This window comes from Falco peregrinus, chromosome 8 (assembly GCF_023634155.1).
Source record: "Falco peregrinus isolate bFalPer1 chromosome 8, bFalPer1.pri, whole genome shotgun sequence".
NCBI lineage: Eukaryota > Metazoa > Chordata > Aves > Falconiformes > Falconidae > Falco > Falco peregrinus.
This window is the reverse complement of record NC_073728.1, coordinates 4,296,861-4,321,207: the sequence shown is the minus strand read 5'-3', so window position 1 is coordinate 4,321,207 and position 24,347 is coordinate 4,296,861. Positions and strand designations below refer to the sequence as shown.

Sequence of the window (24,347 nt, the reverse complement as noted above, 5' to 3'; positions counted from 1 at the left end):
ATGACCCTGAATGGCCCGTGACTATTCAGAAATATGCCTGCTGTTGGCTAAAAGCATGGTTTCAGCCATGCTTGTCACTGCTTTTGTTTGGTCTATTCAGAGAAGTTTTATTATGTTCAGAAACATCTTATTGGCATGTTGCAAAACTGTGGTCACTCCTCTGTACAAAGCAAAGCACTGCACTTGCTGAGGGATGAATCCTGCTTAGTTTGCCTCTATTTTTACTCACCTGTCTCCTCTGAGTCCTGCATTGTAAAACTGCGATGGCAATGGGTCCACACAGCCTACAGCTTTGCTTTCTGTATCTGCCAAGTTCTATTGCTAAAATATTTTGTGGCTGCTCAGAGGATCAGTTTTTAGCAGAGCATATGTTAGAAATTCCTACTTAGTAATCAGGAGTTCAGTATGTTTCCCTTCCCATGCCTGAAGATGGGAAGAGATCCCTTACTATTCCCATAGCATAGGAGAAAATGGTAAAACAGTATCAAATGCCACTGCAGCAAAACCTGCTATATTCTTTTACCTGATTTACTGAAGATACACTTTGGTTCCCACCTGTTGTGAAGCTCTGCGATGGCAGGATCAAGCCAAAACCTTTGCATGTTCTTGGTTTTGCAACAAAAGTGTTCAATCTCGCCATACAAATTTAAACTTTTTGTCTATTACTCAATGCCAAAGGTCTATCAGGCTACAACTGGTCTCTGAGATGCAGAGAGGAGACCACCCAACGCTGCAGAACATACTCTGTGCCTACCAGTAGCCTCAGAAGCTGAAAGAGACCCCTCCAGGGTGCATGTTGCCCTGAAGACACGGTTATGGAGCCCCCACCTCTCCGTGGCTGATGACCGCAAACTCTTCCAGAAGCACAATGTCCTTGAAGTGACTTCTCCATGGACCCAGTTCAGACTCTGCTTCCTGCGCTAAGCCAGCTGCAGATAGGCTCTGGTTGCCTTGCGATGTCCACCTCCCATCAGACCCTTCTCTTCAGCCCCCATGGCTCCCCCTGCCTATACACGTTGATGTATTTTGGCGTGACGGGACACAGCGCGAGTGCAGAGCTTGCCCTGCCATTTCTTTCCCTAAGGAGCAGAACAGCTTCCCTGCACCACAGAGGTCCTGAAATTCATCAGTGGTCACGCAGCCCATTTTGAAGCACGGCCAGGAAAGTCTATTAAGGACATCTTTTTTATAAATGAACACCTGCATTTACTATTTTTATACCCCCGCACCTGTTATTATTGTCTTCTAGAAGAGCCACAGAAGTGAGCTGTAGAGATGGCCTTTGTGTAAATAAAGGGTTTAGTATTTTGTCTTAGCACTATCTTTGAACTAATATTCAAAGTGGGAGAAGCTGAATGGAAAAGAAAGGGCAATTTTGGGAAATGGAAAATTTAATAAGAATAAAAATGGATGAAAAAGATGTATAAAGAAATCACAGAGCCATTAAACTCGATGGCCATTCTCCCACTAGCTTCAGGAAGGCCTGAATTTCACCCACTGCCTCTTTAAATCTTATTCACTCTTATAACAGTATTTTAAACGAAACAGCTGACATCCTTCTGCCCAGCCAAGGCCCTTTAAATCACTGAAATGCAGGATGGAAAAAAATCTGCAGTGCCAGATGTGTCTAAAAACAGTCACAGCTCTTGTTGAGGCAATCTGCAGAGGAAAATGTTTAGCATGTATCATGCCTGACAAAACACTAATAGTTTATCAGTTCTGATATTATAGACTAATAACAGGCCCTTCCATGGCTACTTCATTTGCAGAGCACAAAGACAGGCTAGACTTCTGCTACTTGATTTTAGAACAGTGCTTTTTTTTTAATCCTTTCCCATCCTAGCTAGATGGAAGTACGCTTCCATTATGAAATGAAATTGTAAATGAAATACCCTGGGGAGGGGGTGTTTTTGATGTACACCTGACACAGCTTTAAACCACAGACAGAATAAAAGAGGGAGATTAAAACCATAGGGAGGGTTATAATTTTTTTTCCTTTTTCTCCTGGAAAATATTTTGCCATTATGTAACGCTGTCTAAAATGGCTAAGGCTGGGGGTAGCAGTAGGCAAAGTGCATTTCGATTCAGTGACGATAACATGCTGAAATGCGCTGCCACCGGTTCCGTAATAGCGCATTTCATTTAGAGCTGTTGTATTTCCAGGAAGAGAGCTTCACACTAACTTAACACGGATGGGTCCATGGTAAAGTGACAGCCCGAGTGTGTAAGAAGTCCCCTTGCTAAGCAGGTAAGCGCTGCTTTTCAAACCCGCGTTACTATGAGTGCCTCCCTTGCTGGTGGTACGGGTGCGTGCCGCAGGGTGCCCCAGCGCAGGGAAATGCTTTTGTGGACGGGAGTACGGCAGAAGGTATAGCTGATCCTCAAAACGCTGCATCTCCCACAGAATTCCTACTTCCTACCAAGCATTTCCATTTCTCTTAATAAATTCCTGTCACTAGTGGTTTCAGTGTCTCATACACTAAACGTTAGGAAATCAAAAAAGAATAGTTATGTTGCATTGCTCGAACAAGTGTGGGTTTTAGCAGATGTAGTCAATGAAAAGAAGTGGAACCATCAGCAAAGTGAAACCGATGTGGCAAGATATTTGTCTGTCTTTATTTTCTTTACTCACATCTATTAAAAGAGGCAGAAATTGCTACTTGTCTCCATGTAGTCTAATTCTAAAGGTCTATTAAAAATAGACACACCAGCTCCTTTTCTCCCCCAACCGCATTTCTTTTCACTCTACCAGACGCATTCACACTCCCTGAGCCTAGGTAAAGCCTTTGTTATCTTAAGGTTCAGGTTACCATTTCATGTGTCTAAATGATCAAATTATCTTGTGTTTGTATTGTAATTTGACATGATGATACTTCTTCTAGAAAAGATGATGTTTCAGGCAGTTATAAGTAGCAACCTTCCTTACTATACAACTTATTTATTGCAACTGTCATATGCTTTCATCTCATAGTATTTCAATATCTAACATTTCATGAAGAATGCCAAAACATCCCATGAAACAAAATTCTGAAGAAATTCAGTTCTATGAATATTTCAATTTTTTTTTTTTTTTTTTTTTTACATTTCAGACTAGATCAAACACAAATGTTTAAATGTTGATGTTTCCTGAAAACAGATATTTTAGCATCTGATTATAACTTTAACTCTCAAATCCTTGGGAAGGCTCTGTAATTCCTAACAGCAGATTTACAGAAACTAGGCCTAAAATAATGCTGCTAGGCATAAAAATACACTGTGGTACTCCTTAATATCCATTAACTAATTCAAACTAGCACTGTGGATGGCAAACAGCTGCTGTGCACCACCACCTCAAACAGCATCCTTCAAGGCCAACTCAAGCTAATCAAAGTGCCTGGAGCCCAGAGGATGGGTGGAACCAAGGGTGAGCAAAATTCCTCCCCAAATCCAGACAACAAGATTAATTTTCCCAGCCTTTCCCTTGGGGAAGATTGACAGAGGCTTGTCTCAAATACTTTTTTTTACTTTCCTTTCTTGTAGGGGAGGCAGGGGGTTAGAGAAGGGAAAGAAGATGCTGTCAAGAGGGAAATGCCTTCACCAAGGTGTCGGAAGGCCAAAGACAGCTGGTATCTACCAGTTTTCCGGCATGCGGATGAAGTGCGAGGAGTTACACACCAATACCTAGGTGAGCACCGCAGCTGGCACGGTGAACCCCAGCCACCGCAGCGGAGCATCGCAAGAGCCACGTGTGCCACTGCTCTGCGTCACAGCACGCCTCAGGCCGTACCTACGCGCTTTCGTTGGTCCTACAGAAGAACCAGGCTGCATGTTTTTTCCCGACCTGGTTTTCTGAACAGTGGTTGTAGGCCATGCTGCTGGGTCTTCATTTCCATAAACTTCTGAAAGCAAAGGTTGGGAAAACAAATTCTGGAAGTGGCTTTCACTAGAGCATAACAACTAGCACGACTGCAAAGCACGAAAGTGTTTTCCCAAGGGGCCTTCCTGCATTCATTTCATCTGGGTGTCCCCTGCCTTTACGGGTCCTTTTAGAAAGAAGGCATCTGCTTAAAGACAACTGAGAAAGCAGGCACTATTCAAGTTGGATCGAGGTTTAGGGATCACATTTTTATACGCAAGCAGGAAAAAGCCTTTTTTTCCCTGCACGCTCTACCTCCCTTGGAACTTACTCATTCTTCCGATCAAAACACAGGTACCAAGTAGGGGACAAAAAACCCAGTGGGTACTGAACACTCAGGTTTGCTCAGGAAAATGGGCTTCTATGCTCCAAACAAGACAAAACATATGTAAATGATACATGATGCGTTTATGGACTGGGACACAAACGGAAGGATCTGTAGAAATGCCTACATGAACTCGGGTCTGCTCATCTCTATTGCACAGCCAATTTCTGTTTTGATCCATAACCTTTAACAGAACAAAATGTTACAGAAGGCTGCTTACATGATAGTATAAGGGAAAAAAACCCCAGTAAGGTACAGAGTCTTGGGGAAGCAAAAGAAGTGGGAGTCAGTATTTGGAGAGAGCTTTATGAATTTTGCACAGTTCTGATGGAATTCCCAGATGGGAAAATATACTCGCATTACAACCCCCACTCTCACCCTAAATCTTATCTCAACCCAATATCGGTGTGGCAAGTCGGTACTTGCTTTTCCTGTTTATTTCCTACGGATCAAATTCTTAGCCTGGACATACTGAATTTTCAGGCTCCCGAGCTTCTACACAGATCAAATAGCTTTCTTGATAATGTTCACTCACAACATTAATCCAAAAAAGGATTTGTTTATTAGGGGAAGAAAGCACAAATGAATTCTGCAACTTTTGATTCCATTCATTAGTGACTAATTTGAGGGCTAAGCTTTAAAAACACAAATGGAAATGCTCTTTTTCCTTCAGCTACATCAGCCTAGGTAAAGCGACGCCTAGCAGTTCACCGGAGACCTAATTTAAGTTTTAATGCTAACAATTACAGGTTCCATGAGCATGACACTGGGAAATTGTAAGTAATGAAAAGAATTTCTCTCATTATAAAACCACAAAAAACCAGAAATCCAAAAAACCAAGGCATGTTTTACCAACCTTAGCATATGTGATTCAAAGTTAAAGGAGAACTCTCATAAAAAGTGAGGTATTCTCTTGAGGCTGGCAGATTAAATGAACAATATTTCTCTCTCCCTATTGCTTATTTTTAAAATCTCCATAAGCCTGTTTCGATTTTGCATGTTGCTCAGGAAAAGACTGTCAGGAGTAAGTGGCGCGGCACTCCAGAGTGTTGCAGCTTCTTTCCTGGTATGGGACTTGTTTGTGAGGCTGTTCTATGATCCCTACAACAGTGTTTCCATCTCCTATTCCAAAAAAAATTACATAGATTTCAGTAAGATGGAGCCAAGCAGGATCTAAAGGTAAATTTGAGAATGTTCTATAGAAGAAAAAACACTTGGGGTAGCCTAGGCTGCTGCAGTGCCCACTGCTATAAAATTGCATTAATGCCCCATAAAACCTTGCACTTGTAAATGCAACTAACAATTGTAGCAACATTTAAAAGTCTCACATTTTTTAAGGAATGTAGGAATTGTATTATTCTTGCACTCCCCAACACCAGGAGTGTGTGTGCTGATGCGTGTGAGCACAGGTGGACCCCACCGCTAGACAGCATTCATGCTGCCACACAGCTGGTCAAAATATTAAAATGTGGATTTTTTTCAATTTTTAAGTGATTTGATGGAAAAGCAGGAACGCTTCCTAAATAATCTATTTGTTTAGTGTGACAACCTCTGACTTGAAGCCTGCGGAACCGAAAGCCAAGCAAATCTGCATATGCAAGGATGCAATTTCCCCAGCGTTTTTACAAAGCTGCAGATGAGAAATGGTTTCTCTAGCTGTGATGGATGCGTGGTGCTCAGGTCTATGTCTCACTTGCTAATTCCATTAAGAAGAAAGGAAAGCCTGGTTCACAAAGGCAGAGAAAAACTGCACGGCAGTTTATATCCCATTGCTAAGCTCTGGGGCTTTATTACTCTGCACCAGGTTAGGAAAGGGCTGACACGGTAGTAGACACAAAATTTAATTTAAAGGGACAATGTCAAGTGGTTTACACTCAAAACTTAACCTACTTGAAAAACGTTACAATCTGGAGAAGGAATCTAGTCTGAAGTTCTCATACTTTATTCCTAGTGTGGGAAAAAAAATTAAAACAGTCACTCGATAGCAATCTAGGACTGCTGTTCTGGCTCCTGACCACTCTCCAGGCCTGTTCCAGACAATGAAGATGACTGTGACTGCGTTCGGCGGGCTCTGGATCGAGCCTGTGAAGAAAGGGAGGCACCGCACCCCAGCGCTCCTCATGAGCTGGGCTGGTGCATTGCTGCCAGTTCTCCTCGAGAGGCACAGCTTGCTCTCCCGTGCAAAGGAACTGGAAGTTAGCGATGCAAAGTGTCGGGTTTTGGTAAAGTTTTAGTATAGTTGCCTTTTGTCAAACATGAATGTTACATTGTATATTGTATGTATTTTGGAGGCCAAGACTCTTGGACTTTTGAAGAGACTCTTTGAAGAGTCCAAGACCCTTCTTTATCCTTGGCGTGGGGAATCTGCGATGGCTCCTGTGGCCTTACCCCACGGCCCCGGCCCAGCCGAGGGAAGATGATGTGTTGACACAGATGGATTTTGCCCCTTTTGGTGGAGTGTTCAGTTTGCTTGGGCAACACAGCCATCTGCCGGATTACTCGCCCGAGCACCTCCGGCAGTGCCAGGAAGGTCCCAGTGCCAGAAAGCAGTCTGAACAAGATCCAAGGCTGTCACGTAGATTTGAAATCCCATGGGAAACCAGGGGGTAGAGCAGGGAAGAGAACAGCCATGAGCAGACACGCAGCATTTTGTGCTTGTTAGCGCTTCCCGGGCACAGCAACAGCATCAGCAAGAGGGGCCATGGCACCGCCTGCAAGAGAGTCCCTGAGCTAGCCAAGACCACAGAAGGCACCACTTGCCAAAGGGGAGTTTACCACCATCGAGCAACCCCAAAATACACCTCAAACTGACCATTTCTGGGTGTGCATTTTTCACCAAAGGAGACTATCGGGGCTGAAATGCCTTCTTCCCCTTCCCATCAGCTTTGCCGCACTGCTGGTGTTCAACTGCTGAGACTTGATCTAATCAATGCTCATATAGGGAGGTCTGTCTGGCCCGGAAGATGATATTATTGAGTAGGTCTACCAAATTTGTCATTGTCTTCGCTGACAATTTTCATGAATATATAACATTGAAATATGGCTCATCCATACTGACTTACTCTTTATAGTGCTCAAAATGGCTTGGAAAAAAATCTTTGTAATTTGATAATGAGAGAGGATAAAATCAGTTAGGAGAATAATTGCTAATATCCAGATCTTAAGAAGGGAATATAAATATAGAAGAATAAAAATAAATAGGTAAATGAATAAACAAGATGAAAACTCCTTGATTGCCTAGACCCTGAATGCAAAAATGCCACCAAACCCGCCAACTTCTTTACTCCTATAATGGGAAAATTCAAGAAAACATCAATCACAGGACTTTTGGCTCAGACACTACTTTCCAAAACACACATTACACTTAGAATGTTTAGAAATGCTCTTTCATACAAATCACAAGATAAAGTGTGTTTCTATAACCCAAATCTTATTTCACAAACCTGACCAACACCAACAAACTGCTATTTGTTGGAAAGAGTAAAAATCCCCTCCCCCACCCCCCCCACCCCCAACAAATACTTTAAGGTTTCAGAAGATGGAAAGAGGCCAGAATCGTGCAAAGAGAGACACAAACACGCCCGTGTGTGGACACTGTGCTGACGCGTACTGCACTCGCAGCCATGGCAAGAGCAGGTTGGTGAGCCCGGCGCGGCGGGCACTGCCACAGAAGAGCCACCTATGGCTCACTCTCCCCACGTCTGCTGTGCTGAAAAAGGGGATGCTGCTTTTCAGATGTCTCTGACATTAGGCATTTCCAATACTACAGTAAGTCTTGCCTGTATAAAGTAAGAGCCCTTAAAAAGCCAAGGTGATGCAAAAAATGTGAAGATTTACGTTCTAAAGGAACAAGTACTCTTGCTTTTGCAAACAGATTTGTGCGTTATTTGCAAGTACCGATGTGCCTGAAAGAACAGGAGGGAGCAAAGACACTGATTGAACAGACAGTTTGAATAGTTCAATATGAAAAAAATCAGCTGGGTGTTGGGACTTGTGGTTGTTCGCAAAGCTGCTGCCTTCCTGGGACCCCACGTTGAGCATGCGGGGGTGTTTATGGAAAAACCCACACCACTCTGCTACCACAATCTCTGCAAAGAGCATTTGGCACTGCTGCATTAGCATAATTGACAACATCAATTATGCCCACTGCTATTTTCTCCCCTAGGAAAGTGAGTCCATATGAGTCAATGTTTTAAAAGCGTGTAGTGCTCATGGTCTCGGTGATTTTTAGTGCCATTAAATGGCAGAGAACAAAGGTATTCTCTGGAAGGGCGCAGGCTTGGGGAAATTGCTTCAGAGGCACAATGGCTGAGGAACTGCGGCTTTTTCACACAAAGCTCCCCATGGCCAGGGCAGAATTTCCCTTCTGAGGAGATACAAAAGTAGGAAAAAAGTAGCACATACCACATTCTTATAATAGACATCATCAAATGTTTCTGCACTTGAAAGAACAGGAGGATGGCATGCAGCTTCCTGCCTGGCAAACGCTGAAGCCTGAATGTTCGTGGAGCCTCTGTTTTATACTGCTGTCTTCCTTTTCACCAACTATTTCTGAAAGGCTGGAGTTGTTGCTGCTTTTGAATAACAGCTGTCCATTTCCCCTGGGGTCTCCCAGCAGGGTTATGCTGCAAACATTTGGGGACACTGGAGGCACATGGATTGCCCTGCACGAACTCGCAACTTTCACCCTACCTGCTGTCACCGTATGTAAACATGAAAAATTTAAGCAAGAATAATAGGTGTACAAAAAGAAGACATCAGCTGGCACAAGTGACTGTGGTTCAGGTTAAATCAATGGACAGTACCTGATGAGATCCATCCAGGGGACACAGTCGCTGCCCTCAAGAAGCCCAGTGGGGACTGAGCCATACCAGAAGCCTTGAGGAGCCGCTTGCTAAGGCACAGTGATGGTGCCTGTCTGTGCCGAAGTGGTACCTGCTGGACCTCAGTGCTGATTCAGGATGTCTCCATCCCTCCCCACAGCTCTGGGGGAGTGAGGTGCCTTCTCTCTGTTCCATAGACGCCCATCACCTCTCACTGGACCATCTCTTCCCACACTCCTGACCTCTTGGCACTCAGACACCATCTCCACTACAGACCCACTCCTCTGTGTCATAGCTCTGCCCTCCTCCCTGCCCAGTAACCCAGTTTCCTCCTGACTTCCCTGCTTGGTGCCCAACTCCTGACAATGTTTTGCTGCAATCAGTTTTCTTCTAGCCGCTATCTTTCTTCTCAAGCGTGGGCTAAAATATCATCTCTCTCCTAAGCCAAAGCTGTTCTCTTCCTCCTGCCCACTTGAGCTGAAGGTGCCTTCTGTGTGCCTCTTCCTCCATCACCCACGACTTGGCTATCTTTTGTCATCCTCCTCCTCCCTAATCCTCAGCCTGCATCTCCTCCCTTTTTGCTACAGCTCAGTTGCTTTGTGCTTAAATGCGCTGTCTCCTCTCTAGGTGATGTAGGTCGCTGCCGTCCTAAAGCTAAACCACCAGGCAGCAGCAGACAGAGTAGGACAGGTTGCACAACATTTAACAAGGGGCTGCAGGCCTTCATCTTGACTTGGGCATGCAGTGCTCTCCTCAGTTCTCCAGGAAGGAAGATGAAGGATTTAATACAACAATATTACTTGCCCTTATTTCTGACTTAAATAATTTTGGCCTACTTGGCCATGTCTCCTGCCCATCACAGGATACAACCTCAGCCATTCCAGCCTTTTAAGAAAACCGGCTGCTGCCTCACAGAAAAAAGCAGAGTAATCGAGGGTTTGGGGGAAAGACACTGAACACTCTCTCTGCGTGACCCTCACTTCGCCTATGGAAGGGCTCCTTGGCAGTAGGAGATACTTGGACTGTGGCTCACCTGTGATCTTTTGGAAATTAATTTCAGCATTTACCTTCCGTAGACATTTCCACCCTCTCCGCTTCGTGCTGCAGCCACCCCCAACACCTAGCACTCCTCTGCCTCACCGAGGCATCATTTATTCATAGCTCTATGTTTTAATCATCACACACCATTTTTAAGTAGGAACAGAACAATCATTTCCAGCGGCTGGGTACCCTAATAACTCAGGGACGTCATGCACAAAGGGCCCTCACAAGGGATGACCAGCTGAGTTAACGGCTGCCAGAGGGCTCTCCGGGTAAGACATGTTAAGACCTGTGAAACCATCAGCTGGATTTCATGTAAGCCATGCAGCAAGCTGCTCAGCTAAACCCAGTAACCTGCACCTTCTCTCTCAGAATACTTTCAAACCACAAAAAGATCACAAACTCAAGCAATGAATGCACCACCTGACCCATTTTCACAAATACCTTCCCAAAGGTTTGAATTCTCAGTGCGAGCTGTGAAAATTTGCATGCACGTGCGCGCGCACACACACATTCAATTTCTAAATCAATCCTCCCAGGCAAAGGGTATAAAAAATATCTCCCAAGACTCACTAGTATTTACATGTTTTTAATTTCAAATGCCAAATAAGGCTATTCAGCCATTATATTTTATTGTAGCTTCTAAATAAATTAAAACCATTTATCACTTAAAAAACCCCAAACATTTTAAGAACCTTATTAACTTCATAGTTAAACACCGACAGGTAATATTTTCTATTGTGGCAACGTTTCCTGGTATCACAGCTGTGCTATGCTGTGGATATTCTGGATTTTCACTTTCTTAAACCTGTATATCGTGACAAAGATATGCACAATCCAGCACACCAATTCAATAATTTTCAATAATGTCTGTCACTTCTGGCAAATAGCTTACAAATGTTATGGCCACTGTCAGAACAGGTATTTTATGGCCAGAACATCTGTACATTGACAAAAATGGAAGCAGCCCATTTATTAAGAAGAAAAAGAGTTTCTGGCAAAAGGAAGAGTAACATGAAGACAGTGATTTCTTAAACCAAAAAACCCCACTGGAAGATGAGGACACCTCACCTTAGCAAAGGGAGGAGAGAAGAGACTTACACAGCTCCCGCGAATTATGAACCTGACAGCATAGGAACCGTACCTGCATAATCTGTTCTTGCGTAATGCCCATCTTCCGATTTTGTAGTTGTTGTAGTATTATCTGTGTGAAAAGAAATACGTTGAATTGCTTGGGGAGCCTGTCCTTGATACAGCCTATGCCCCAGTCACCAGTGCCCAGGCAAACCCAGCTTCGCTTGCATGCACAGCATCGCTGCTGGCTGCAAGGCTCCCCTGGGCTGCCAGGTGAAAACAGGAGGATCTGGCTTTTTGGAATCAAACATGAAACATCTTCCATTAAGAAAACACATTTTTTTTCTAACAATATGTGATAACAGATTGCAGCTGGGATAAATATATCAGTATGAAGCAGGAGCTGTCATTTCTGCTCTATTTCAAGTAATTGGGGAGTTTTAGTATGTACCCTGAAATGAACTGCAACATAGGGTGGTTAACTTTAAAGATACAGGAATAAACTAGAACGTGTTTAATACACCTGTATAGTATGGTCTTGTACATAGATGTACTGAGGATTTATAGGTCAGAAGCCAAGGGGGAAAAAAGCTATTAAGAATCTGAGCCTCAGCAGACACTTTATTTACAGGAGCTATTTAAAGGGAAATTTCCTTCATTTTTATTTTAGAACAAAACAGAGTTTTCGAAGTCAACTCAAGGGTTACAGATGATGCAGTAGCCCATGAGCAGCTGGGCACAGAGAAGCTGGCATTCGTGGAGAAACACGGAGAGCTTCTCTGAGCTGCTGTTGGCAAAATTTCCTTCCGGGCACCTCTGGCACCCATGGGTGCCGCGCAGGTCTCATGAGAAACCAACACCAGCCCTGTGCTTGGAAGCAGCCTTTGGCCTCCTGAGATTGCTCCCTGCTGCTCCAGTTAAGGGAGCAACACAGGATCCATCCATTCTGGGTGGCAAAATGTACCTGCGGGGCTCTCCTGCTGTCCTGCTCCGACTCCTTTCCGGAGGACAGGGCTCTGGGCAAGCTGCTCTGGGCAAAATCCAGGCGCCTGCTTTTGAAAGCCCTGTGGGGCTGGAGAGTCCCCTGCTGCTGCGGGCAGGGTGTGGGAAGGGTTACGCACACCGCTCCTCACGCCTGGCTTGGCACCTGTGCTGCAGGGAGCTCTGCCCCCTCCCACAGCCTGTGCTCTACAGTATAGACTGCGAGAGTCTAATGGAAATGTAAGAAGTGCCAAATAAGAAGCCAGCCTTGGTTCTCTCTCTTTTTTTTTTTTTTTCCTGAACAAAAATTGAAAACATTCTTTGAAATGAGTTTTGTTGTGAGAGTTACCTTGACATCGACCCAAAGACATGACTTCAATTTTCTCCTGTTTCTGGCATGATGCCTCTTTGATTTGACATGCATTATCATAAGATTTCCCATCGGAAGCACAAAGAGGATTGAAGTTGGTTTGAGAACAGTCAATGTTGCACACACACCTGAAAAGATAAAGAAAGAGAAAAAAGAAGAGGCTAATATAAGAAAGCTTCTTCATGACATCATAAATATATCTCAGAAATAAAAGTGTGTGTATTTTCCTGACTGCGCAATGCAAATTGACAGAACGAAAGTGGAAAGTTATGTCAAGAGGTCATTTGTATTTCTGGATGTAAATGAAATGCAAGGAGAGGCAAGAGACACAGAAAAGCAAGCAAAAGGAAAGGCAAAAAAAGTGTTATATGTGGAAAACTATGCCACAGCATTACCACTTGTAATTTCTTGTAAACCAAAGAACGCCCAAGCAGATAGGCAGATAATTCAAGCTTCTGCACCCTCTTGCAATTAAAGAAGCCACAAAATGCCCTTCTGTTGAGGTGCTGCCCATCGTATGCAACACGGTATAAATGTGGGTTTATACTATGATTTAATTCTGATAATAATTACTTAGAGGCATTCTGGTCCTAATAAAAGATGTGATACTGGAGCCTCACCTCACCCCACTGGGATAAAACCACCTGCCCAGATGGCGACTGGCAGCAGGGATGTGGCTGTCCCCTCTTTGTGCCCGGGGCTGGTGGGATCCCCCCAGCTCCCGCACGGGAAGCAGCGAGGCTGCTCCGTAATAAAGCCAGGGGAATGCTGTTCTTAGGAGAGACTTTGTGCACAAGCCCTTTCTGAAGCATTTGAATAACTCGACAACCAAAACGCCTTCCTCAGGTGTCACCCAGGAAGGTCAGCGCCCACTCCCAGCCTGGGGACACGCTCTGTGCAGGGGGTGGCCCCCACAGCTGTGAGCAAAGTGCGGGCAAGTGTGGGTAAGGCAGTGGTAGCCCTGTCCTCGGGGAGCTTAGGGGCATCTCCAGAGCCACAACGACCAAACTCCTGAGCATCTGGGATGCCACAAGATGTGAACCAAAGCTCAGTGGGGGCATTCACTTCAAAAGTCTGGTCTGGAGCTGAACTAACACACTAACGTGGATATGCCCTGATCCCAGCAAGCCTCAGCATTGCTCATAAGATGGAGAAACCTAATTACTTCCATCAACAGCAGGCTGCAGCCTTTTTTCTTTAGGTTTCTCCTATTTCATTATCATTAGCGATGTCAGACACCCTTGGGCATCGGCAAGGGAAAGGCATGCTAATCTGCTGTCCCCCGACTGCGCCACAGAACAGACAGCTCAGCTTCAGCAACGCCTGCATTAACACCGATGTGCTCCTGCTCAGGGACAAAGCCAGAGGTCTAACCTGGCAGCTGCTTCAGCTCTTCTGAGCACGTAATTGTGCACATGCTGCTATCTAAACTCTTCCCGGCTCCTTCTGACATTTAAGGCAAAGGAATGCGACCGATGCTCTATCTCCAGCCCACTGGTTGTGCTGAACCTCACGGCGCCGACTCCACAGCTTTCCCTTTGGAAAGTTAAGTAATGGAAATGTCAGCCTCTAGCCTCACTGCTTGATCTAAGAAAGCGTTTAAAAGTCAGTTCACATCCCATTCACAGCAGACATCTGGACACCTTCAACCACTGGAAATGCAGAGGGATACAGGCAAGAGAAACCTCTGGCAGAAAGAGGAAGCATAGGAAATCAGACAGCGTGGGTGGGATTCCTCCATCACCCCCTCTGGCCTCTCGCCTCTTCAAACATGCCCAGGGCGATGAAAATCAGTGGGACTGGTGCTTGCCTTCTCCTTTACATTGGGTAGGTCTATTTCCCCCAAACGTTCAGAAAGTACAGAAAACTTGAGCTCAAAAAGAGACCAACAGTGAAAAGCTGTGGTTATAAATTAAATTACATTTCATAACTAGGGGAAGAAGAGAGTCTACTCCCTGCGTAACCATTTCCCCACACTGATGAACATATGGAATATAGGAAAAAAACCCAGTCCATTTCCTAAGAACCTCCTTATCAGCGGAATAAGAATGTTCTGCTCCACCGAGATATTAACCATCGCCATTTCTTCCCACAGTCGTTTCCAGCTTCCCACCTTAGTCAAACTCACTTCATTAGGAAACATTAGGAAACATTTACTGCTCAAGTAATAGTGATTCTTTCCACGTAGCTCCACCATTTGCATTTCAGATGGGACACAATCAGCCATATGCTCCTTTTTTGTAATAAACCAGCTCAGAAACAGCTTCGCTTCCCTACATTTTGCTACAAAAAATGAGTGTAGGTTAATATATATTATGTCTTGAGTCAAGAGAAAATTAAGTCAATGAGAAAACTAAAACAAAAGGGTGCTCTTTAGGGGAAATCTAAGCAATACTGGATGCAATTTCAAAAAAGCCTAGGGGATGTAGGAACCTGTGCTAGGAGTTAGGCACTTAAGAGACATATTTTCAAAGGTGTTTAGATGCTTAAAGATGCATGCAAACACTTTGTGTGGGATTTTTGAAATCTCAGAGACTGATCTCCCATTGATTTCAAAGACCATTTCAGAGCCCACTAGGCATTTATTTGCATCCTTCGATACCTTCCAAAAAACAAAGTTCCAAAACGACTTTTCTAACCTCTTTCAGTAAAAGTAAGAAGAGAGCCAAGGTTTTTCTCAACTCCATTCTAAAATCTTCACTGCGAGACCAGCCTTTCTCTCCAAGCAAGGGCTCCGTAGCTGCATGCTGCACTGAGGCCGCACCACATGAGCACCACGGACCATGTGCAACTTGTGCCACCGTCAGGTTGCTCATGGGGGAGGGACAGAAGAAAGGGACAACCTCGGGATGACGCTATCTTACAGGATCTCCTGTGTGAAACCTGATTTTTGGGGCTGACTAGAGGGCGGTGAAAAAACACTACAATAAACCTGTCACCCCAATCTCCTTGCAGCAAGGATCTGTGCGTCATCCACCCCTTGCACAGCTTTCAGCGGGCGGCTTCTAGCTTGCATCTGCAGTTTCTTACTGCTTTTGCACTTATATACTCAAATCCTACTTTAAGGCTGCACAATTAAGTCAACATCAAGTATACGTCAGGAAATGCTAAAGGTAGGATTGCATCAGGAAGATTAATGTGCCTGGGTTGCTGACTCTGTTTAATTTATAGCGCTCATCTTATCAGGAAAAATGACAGTATATTCAAACACATTTTTTCAAACTAGAGGAACAAGCAGTCTGCCATTTCAACCATGCCCCCAAATTCCAGAAGAGTAAATAACTGACAAAGAGGTGGGGCATTTACTCCAAATGTGCATGCCCAGGCACCCGCGGTCACAGAGCATACATCATCCTTAAGCGGGATCCACTGGCAACGTAATAAATACAACATGAACAGCACTTAATGCATTTGATTGAATGAAATCCTGTAGCCATAGGTAACGCTGCCTTCACTTCCCGAAGCATTACAAAATGCAGAAGTGTGGCCGCCTCCCACTAAACAAGCAGAACCAAACCGTCACATTCCCGCTTGGCCCCCAGGGCGCACCTTAGGTGGGCGTCCCAGTGTCCAGAGTTCAGATCCTGCGGGACACAGGAATGCCCTGCCCCAAGGAGGTCCTCGCCCCAACACGTGTCAGGCCCAGAAATCCCGTCCTGCTCCTGGCTAGCATCCAGCCCTGGTGCTTCTCCTCACACTCAACCTGCAAATTTGGCCAAGGCCAGGCTCTGCCCTGTCATCTTCCCGCTCTCCCACAGGTGACACAGCCGGAGCGGCCTCATCTCTTTTGGGTGCTGGCTGTCCTGGCCCGGGGCTCCCCACAGGTCCCCTTGCCTGCACGGGGCTGCCAGCATGCATCCACTGCCACGTGCCTGCAGCTTCCCGGTCCCCGAGACACTTCAATACGCCTCTAATTTTAAGTAATTTGATCATTTGACCATTTTATCATCCTGACTATGGCTTCTGATTATAGTTCTATCAATAAATCTATTTGGTTTCTGTGTTCCTAAGCGCAGCGCTGAAGAAAGCTTGGCAATATAAAGGCTGACTGAGCTTTCCTTGGGCTCAAGAAGCTGTGAGAGGGTCAATGAGGTCTCCTAGGGGGGTCACAGGGTGAAACTGTACCCAAGAGCATACACCAAATACATGTGTAAGGCTTAACTATGCCTTCTGCAGTCAGAAAAGCAGCTTTAAAAGCATCTGTGAGGAAAAAGTGCTTCCAAGATGCCAGCTGATACCCTGCAGCTCCCTTGGGAAAGGAAGAAATACTGAATGCTGTCCCACAGGCCCATCACATCTTTCAAGTAATGGGCTCATATGTTAATTGATTAAAATTTGGGCTGTCACTATAAACAATCATTAAACAAGGCTCACTTTCTTATGTCTATTCTTTCAGGTCATTATGACAGTCTCTGATGAATTCCACTACTTTTATATGGTTTATTTTATTCCATTTCATTTCATATGATGAAAATCTTGGAGGAGCTGAGCAGCCAGCAACCCACTTAGTTATGCTGGTGATCAGAAAAGCAAGAAAAATCAAAACAAACTAAAAAGACTGTCTGACGGGCATACCTGGGCACCTCCTCAGGGGATCTGGGGATAATTCCCCCAGGGGCATCCTGCAGCACTGCTTGGTGGCTTTGCCAGACCCTCTTGTGAGAACATCATGTTCAGGCACAACTGGAAGGCCTCTGCAGACGGAGGGGCAGCTCGCAGCTAACATGCTGGAGAAGCCCACGAGGCTGCCTGTGGGAGGGCTGGCAGAGCTGAACCGAGCCCGAGGCAGGTAAGATGCTGACAGGCACCTCCTTGTGCCTCTCTGCTGACTTGCGGGGTGCAAGTCGCTGCGCTTCGGCCTTTGAGCTTCTGTCAAGGCAGTAACTGCTGTAAATATACTAAACAGCACAAGGGAGCGCGTGTGCCTTTGGGTTGTCATTATTTCACCTGCGCAGCGTACTTCTCCCCTTCCCAGGGAAATGAGAGAAGAGCACAGGGTAGACCAGCAGTGATTTCTTGCACAGATCTTGACCAGGAAAACTGCTGCCCAGAGCTCAGAGGGGTCTGTGTCCCAGCAGCGATGGCACTGTGCTGCACCGGGTTGCTCGGCCACACTGGAGCAGCCAACTTGGCTTTCTGTTGCATCAGCCTCTGTAAAGATTGATGGGGTCAATAAACCAGGCACAGGCAACTACACTGGTGAGTGCACAGGCTCCTAACGCCCCACTTTTCTGCAAATAACGTATGGTATTATTTTCTGGGCACAGAGAGTACCTTTGCCTGCAGAGAGCACGCCACTGAAGAGAGGATTCATGGCTATGAAGTGCTGTCCCTGGAGGGAGGAACTGCGTTTTAAGGCAGCGTCTCAATAAAACGAGAGACTGGTGCTTTGCCCATGAAGTGTTGGGGAATGCTATAATTATATTTCCTTAGTTCATGAATAAAGTATAATCATTAGTGACACAGTGATGATAAAAAGAGCCCCACTCCACACTTTATCTTTAATCCTAAGACAACTATTCAGTCTCCCTTCTCAGCAAAGTATTACTGAATAATAATTTTAAAGAAAGCACTATGCAATATCTGCACATAGCATGAGGAAGGTTTCATATGTAGCTCTGATGGGAAGGAAGGAGGATAAATGAGACAACGCTTCTAAAAGAGCGGTTTTACTGGGAACAGATGCAGGCACATTTTCGTCAGAGCGAGATGGCAGTGGCAGTTCTTCCCTATTCAACATCTTTTAATTAGCTCTCTGCAGTTTGGAAACCTGAGAGCATTGTTGGTACTACCTCTGTTTATTAAAGATTCATATTCAGACTTTGCTGGCCATGGGTCATTTGCTTTTTGGAAGCAGAGCAACAGAAAATTGTGTCTGAGAGATCTGCAAAAAAGTACTTAATGAAATGACTAACGTCTTCAGCCAAGTGTCTCGTTGATTACAGGGTCCAAACAGCAGAACAGCAATAAATCTGCCACAAAGAGAATTGTCAGTCAAGAAAAAAGGCATAAAACCAAACAGACAGGGAAGCGAGAGCTAAAAATGTGAAAATGCAAATATAGTGTTATTTTTACTAGTCAGAGCTCTGATATTTGAGCACATATGCTAATTTGGTCAAGTGTGAGATCCCACCATGTCTCAGTGAGCACTACTTTACAGGGAAAGTGATGTTCCATTCTGCAATCATTTTAAATGTCGTGTATTTTCTCCAGGCAAAAAGAAAAAAAGAAAGGAAAAAAACAACAGCATTTTGCAGTATAAAAAAGCTCAAAGCCTTCCCTTTGCCATAAACCAGTGTATAAATAAAAACACGGTTGTTGTACGTTTATGATATTTCCACCAGAGACATTTCTTATCTTCCTTTGACCAGAAAACAGCGAGCAGCAACTGAAATTTCTGGTTGGTTGTCAGTACAGTCCTCCCCAAGCCCCCTGCCCCTCCGAGTAGGACATTAAACATCCATTTAAAGCAAACCTGGCAGTATATGCCTGCATAAAGAGCCTGGCAATCAGTCCCAAATGCCTTCTCTATCATTTGGATTCCTGCAAGGTTTTTCTTTCTGGTACACAGGGCATCTTTGTTGACATTACCAGCAGGCAAGTTGAAATGAAGCCAGGCTTAACATTATGCCTCAACATTCGAACACACATTGTACCATGGTTCAGCCGCGTGTCAGGAGGCTGGTGGGAGCGCTCATTTACCCAGGCAGCTTTGGGTATGTTTAATATGTCTCAACACAACACCACGCAGAGATATCTGAACCAGCTCTAAGCAGGGACTGGCAAGGTTAACCAGGCTGGGCAGACCCAGCCTCTGGGAGCTCAGCTAGCCCGTTCCGACCGCCTGTGTGCTGAGGCATCGTGCCTTGTTAAAACACACTGCCTGCGATACCCCTTTAGCGGGGAGCAGCCAGAGGTTACCTCTGCTACCCACCTCAGCGCCACATCAGTCATCCTCAAAGCTGCGCCCCCCTCCCCGGCACCTACATGGGACTGTTCCAGGGGAATCAAACGCACCTCCGTGTTGACATCAGTCTTGAAAAGACCACAGAAATACCAGCTTCTTCCTCCGGCCCTCCGCCCGTTTACCAGTGCACCATTAAGCTTTACAATAACCTCAGACAGCCCTATAGCAGCAATGACCTGGTAATATTACACCCATTTTACCGAGAGGTAAGTTGCAGCGTAAAGTCCTGGTACCCTCGATACAGAGTCAAGGTACCTTCTGGTAGCTGGGCCAAGCGCAGGTGCCCTCGCAGTGGTCTCTGCAGCACGCGGAGCACAGCCCAGGAGGGTGGCACCTGATGATGCCTCCAGCCGGGAGATAAAACTGCCTGGCATCCTCGCCTGGTTTCACATACAGCTGAACATCAGGTACACAGACTTACATATATAAAATATATTGATAATGCACTCAGGCACACAATATTTTACGCTTTCTATGAATCATCTGTTACAACCTGCCTGTGCTTGCCAGGAGATTGAAATCCTATCACCGCACTTTTAAGAACATCATTAAGAGGCTTAAAGAATAGAGACACTGCGTGTCTCCTTCAAACCAAACTTTGCTGTATTTTTGAAGCTGATGCAAAACTTTAGCTGCAGTGCAGAACAATAAACAATACATATTTTATAATGGCAGCACAAAAATAGCATGCGATATTTCTTTCCAGGGCCTGCTACTTCTTCTTTTCTGCTTTAAGATCACAAGAGAAGAAAAAGCACAGCTTATTTTGAGTGCCTTCCATTCAATGTTATTTATTTATCTAATTTATTTTTATTTTTTGTCCTTTGCAGCTCAGCTTCTGCACTAAGGGCTTTAGCACATCTACTTTTCAGTGGCTTCCCTGGGATATTTTACCTATTTCAGCTGTTCAAATGTTTATCTTCATCAGGAGTAAAAGGAGAAAAGCTTGATTCCCTCAGGGTGACGCAATGTTTCTGCATGGCATTTCAACAGCATCCTGTTATTCAAACAATTAGGAATCACAGAGACCATGCATGGAATTATCAGCATACTGCTTAGAGATTTTTATTATTATGTAGTGCATAATGAAAATGATTTGAAAGACCCCAAAGCATCATGAGAGAAGGAAGCACTGAATAATCAGGTGATTTTAAAAAAATTTTTGTTTATGACTGCAAGAGACCAAGATATTTTTTACTGGACATATGTCAAGCTAAAATGCACTAAAGTGGTGAATATATTTATCGATGTCCTTCCTTGCATACCAAATGCAACATACTCTGGGAGCCTACCTGGAGCGCGGAGTCGGGTGCTCGGGCGATGGCTGTGCAGCTGCCATGCTGCTGCTGCTGCTGCTGCTTAATAGCAGGGAGTGACTGGCAATGCTTAAAAACGCATATGGATTTTTCAAAGCACATTTGTTATGGCAGCTCACAGAGGTTGTTTCAAAACGGTTCTGTGGACCGCTCCTGGAGGCACCTCACCTCACAGCATGGGGAGAGCTGCTGGGGCACTGCCTTCTTCCCGGAGCTGGTCCCATGCTCCACCAGCTTTCAAGGTTTCATTCTGGAGACTGCTGCTCATGGAAACTGCTTTAATCTGCTGTGCAAGACACTGCAACTTGATTCTTAATTCTCCTTGCGTTCCCCCCCCCCACCCCCCCGCAACTTGCTTTACTAAGTTTTTGACAAAAAACATCACAAACTTCACCTTTGCTTCCTTCTTACAATTCAAAGCACCAATTATAATATGACCTTCACCTGGGTTCCCGATGCCTCTAGTGCCCTCAACAGTACATTGAATTGTATGCTAACACCTTTAGGGCAAAATAAATGTCTCATTTTATTTTTTTAAAAAGTATCATTCCTATTTAAGAGGAACTAAGTTGTGTAAAGCACTCTTTGCTAGACTGGATGCTTTAAACTCAAACAGAGAAATGAGAGAATTACAAGGCTGATGACTGGGCTTGAAGAGTGATTGAAAAATCCTCAATCTAGTCCTAGCTGTGTGACTAGAGAAGAAAATTCTAATTCTGTTCACATGCCAATTCAAACGTCTGCAGGTATCTAACGTGTGAAGTTTATTTAAAGCACATAGAATAAAATAAATGCCTTTTTATGGTTTGCCTACACTCACTGTCCTTCATGTCTCTATGGTCTCTGTTAAAACAAAGCTTTGCTGACTGTTTCTCTCCCTCTGTAAACATTTGAGGCTGTCCTTCGCAAATGTTGTATTGTGTGCCTCAGTCTGCTGATATTGTTTGCTTCTATCTTGAAGCCAGCAGAATAATGAGAATTGTTCCCACGAATCCCAGTGTTCCACCTGGAACAGCCAGCAGGAATATTGCAATGTCTGGCGGGAAGCATGGGATAGCATCTAGCTGCAGGTCCTGGCATGGATGCAGGACAGCTTGGTCTGTTGAGGAAGAAATGAGGCACCAGCCGGGACCCATGGCAAATTTCTGGGTTTTGTTAACCGCACTAGCGGCTACTCCTGAAAGCACAAAGTGGACTCTGACTTATCAGTGAGAGCAGGGGCTGGTAGCCTTCAGGCTAGCAGAGACCAGCGTGCTGCAAGCCCCATCCCATGCAGCACGTGAGCCACCCACTGCCGGCGGGGAAGGCAAGGCTTAGGAGTGGCCTTCCTGCAATTAGTGAGAAAAACGCCCATGGTAAAATAATTCCTTCTTGTAAAGACTCCATCCACATGCGCAGAATCAGACTGCCTCTCACCGCGAACTGCTCTGCACCCTCAACCATGTGTGCCTCCCGCTGCCTGAGGCAGCACCACCCGGACTGGCTCTGCACTCCAGGCCACGCTGCGTGGGAAGATGACTTACACTGCAAACCAAAAGCCAGTCAAGGTATGTAATGAAATTTTAGGAGGATACTTCCAGGCTTTCCTTCAGGCACTGTTTGCACCTTCTGCACAGACAGAAATAAGGCATGATAACCTCGTGTCATTATCGCTCCCTGCAGCTGCCTGACAGGAGGCTGCAGACAGGTTGGGGTTGGTCTCTTCTCCCAGGTAACAAGTGGCAGGACAAGTAAATGGCCTCAAGTTGTGCCAGGGGAGGTTTAGATTGAGTATTCGGTAAAATGTCTTCACCGAAAGCGTGGTGAAGCACTGGAACAGGCTGCCCAGGGCGGTGGTGGAGTCACCATCCCTGGATGTATTGAAAACCCACACAGATGCAGTGCTTAGGGACACGGTTTAGTGGTGGCCTTGGCAGCCCTGGGTTAATGGTTGGACTCTATGATCTGAAAAGTCTTTTCCAACCTAAATGAGTCTACGGTTCAATGTAATCCCACACTGTGATGAAAGAAGATCTCGGCCCATAGATGGGCCCAAGCAAACGGCTGCATGTGCAAGACGGAGGGAGCAGCAGCAACCCTCTCTTTCCTCAGAGCGCTCAGCTCTGTAGGTTAGAGCTGCCGTACCAGGCCAGGCATTATTACTGGCTGGGGATGCTGCCCCTTCTTTTGCTGTCTCATGATGACCACAGTGGCTGGCTGCTTTTGGGAGCAAGCCCCAAGGAAAAGTACTGCTGCCAGAGAAATGAAGACCAACGAACAAATGAAATGTGCCATCTCAAGGACACGTCCTTGCCCACAACCTAACGAGATGAAAGCAACCTTCTTCAGGTCTGGGACAGAGAGCAGTGGAATCCACCTGCAGCTCCTGAAAGGGATGCGCCACAAGCACGGGCATCCCTGGGGCACCTGTGCTCCTCTGCGTGGGAGAGCTTCGTTACAACACGGGCAGGCTGAGAGACAGCAATTAAGCCTGTACGTCTGGGCACATCTCATGCAGGCTTTTAGCTGCGACTTGCACGTGGGAAAGGAGAAGGGCAGGAGATGGATGCTGTGGGGAAGGGACACCTGCCACCCCGCAGGGGCTGCGCGAGCCGAGGTCAGCCCTGCACGTCAGCTCCTATTGAGTTTTCCTCAGGCTCATATTTAATGCATGGGATGTATTTTTAATGGCTTAGATGTGTGAACAAATCGTGGCCTTGATGTTCCAACATGGGTGTGTGAAGGAGCCTCCGACCTTCTGCAGTGGATGCAGTTTTAATTTAATAGTTAACATAAAGTGGGATGAAAGAGATGAAGCATTCTATTAAGACATTTGATAATAAATTGGAAAGTGCTTTCCCAGTGCTTTACATAGTTATTCTCTCTGCTGATCTATTTAGCCAACACATGTAATTCTGAGCTACAAAGTTGTATTCCTGCTTTCGTAAACATACTTACATAAAACTCAATAACAACACAGTCTATTTATTGCTAAAATGCTAGTAGGAAATTGGAAAAGGTATAAATACAATTCATTGCTGGTGATCTCCTGCCCCCTGAAGGCACTGTAAGGCTCCAAATCTTGCTCAGTTCACAGCATCATAAAACTGAAGCAATAAATGTCACTCCTTTCTTGATTGCGCATTAGGCCAATCGGCTTTTTATTGCGACTAAATAGGCCGTCATGAAGGCACCACTCAGTTTACTACTAGGGTATGACTTTGGCTAAATGGGGGGCCAGGGAGGGAGGAAAGCTTATTTTTAAATAACAAAAAAGGGGAAAAGAAAACCAGTAAAAAATGGTGCAAAAAGTGCACTGCTCTCCAAGGTCCCTGCACTTGCTCACTCATGCTGTCACGCCCCGACGTATGCAGACGATTATGTGTCAATGCACATTAATATCTGATGTGCATTATCGTATCATCCCCTACGTGCACTTTTACAGCCAAAGCTCTCCCAGCCATGGGGTTACACAACCGAGCGGTGGCTTCGCCTCGCAGCACCCGCGCACAGCTCTGCCCTTGCAGAGCCCAAAGGGATCCTTTTGTGTGCCTCCCACAAAGCGGCAGGAGCCAG

General features: G+C 45.3%; 1 protein-coding gene across 1 annotated transcript in view; it reads right to left on the bottom strand.

The window, feature by feature from the left end:
- TMEFF2 (transmembrane protein with EGF like and two follistatin like domains 2) overlaps positions 1–24,347 on the bottom strand; it is a 131,052-nt gene that overhangs the window by 21,299 nt on the left and 85,406 nt on the right. The window contains exons 6-7 of the mRNA XM_055812960.1: positions 12,489–12,637; positions 11,229–11,288 (exon numbers count right to left, since the gene is read on the bottom strand). Of these exons, the coding sequence (XP_055668935.1) occupies positions 11,229–11,288; positions 12,489–12,637 (209 nt within the window). The remainder of the gene's footprint in view (positions 1–11,228; positions 11,289–12,488; positions 12,638–24,347) is intronic.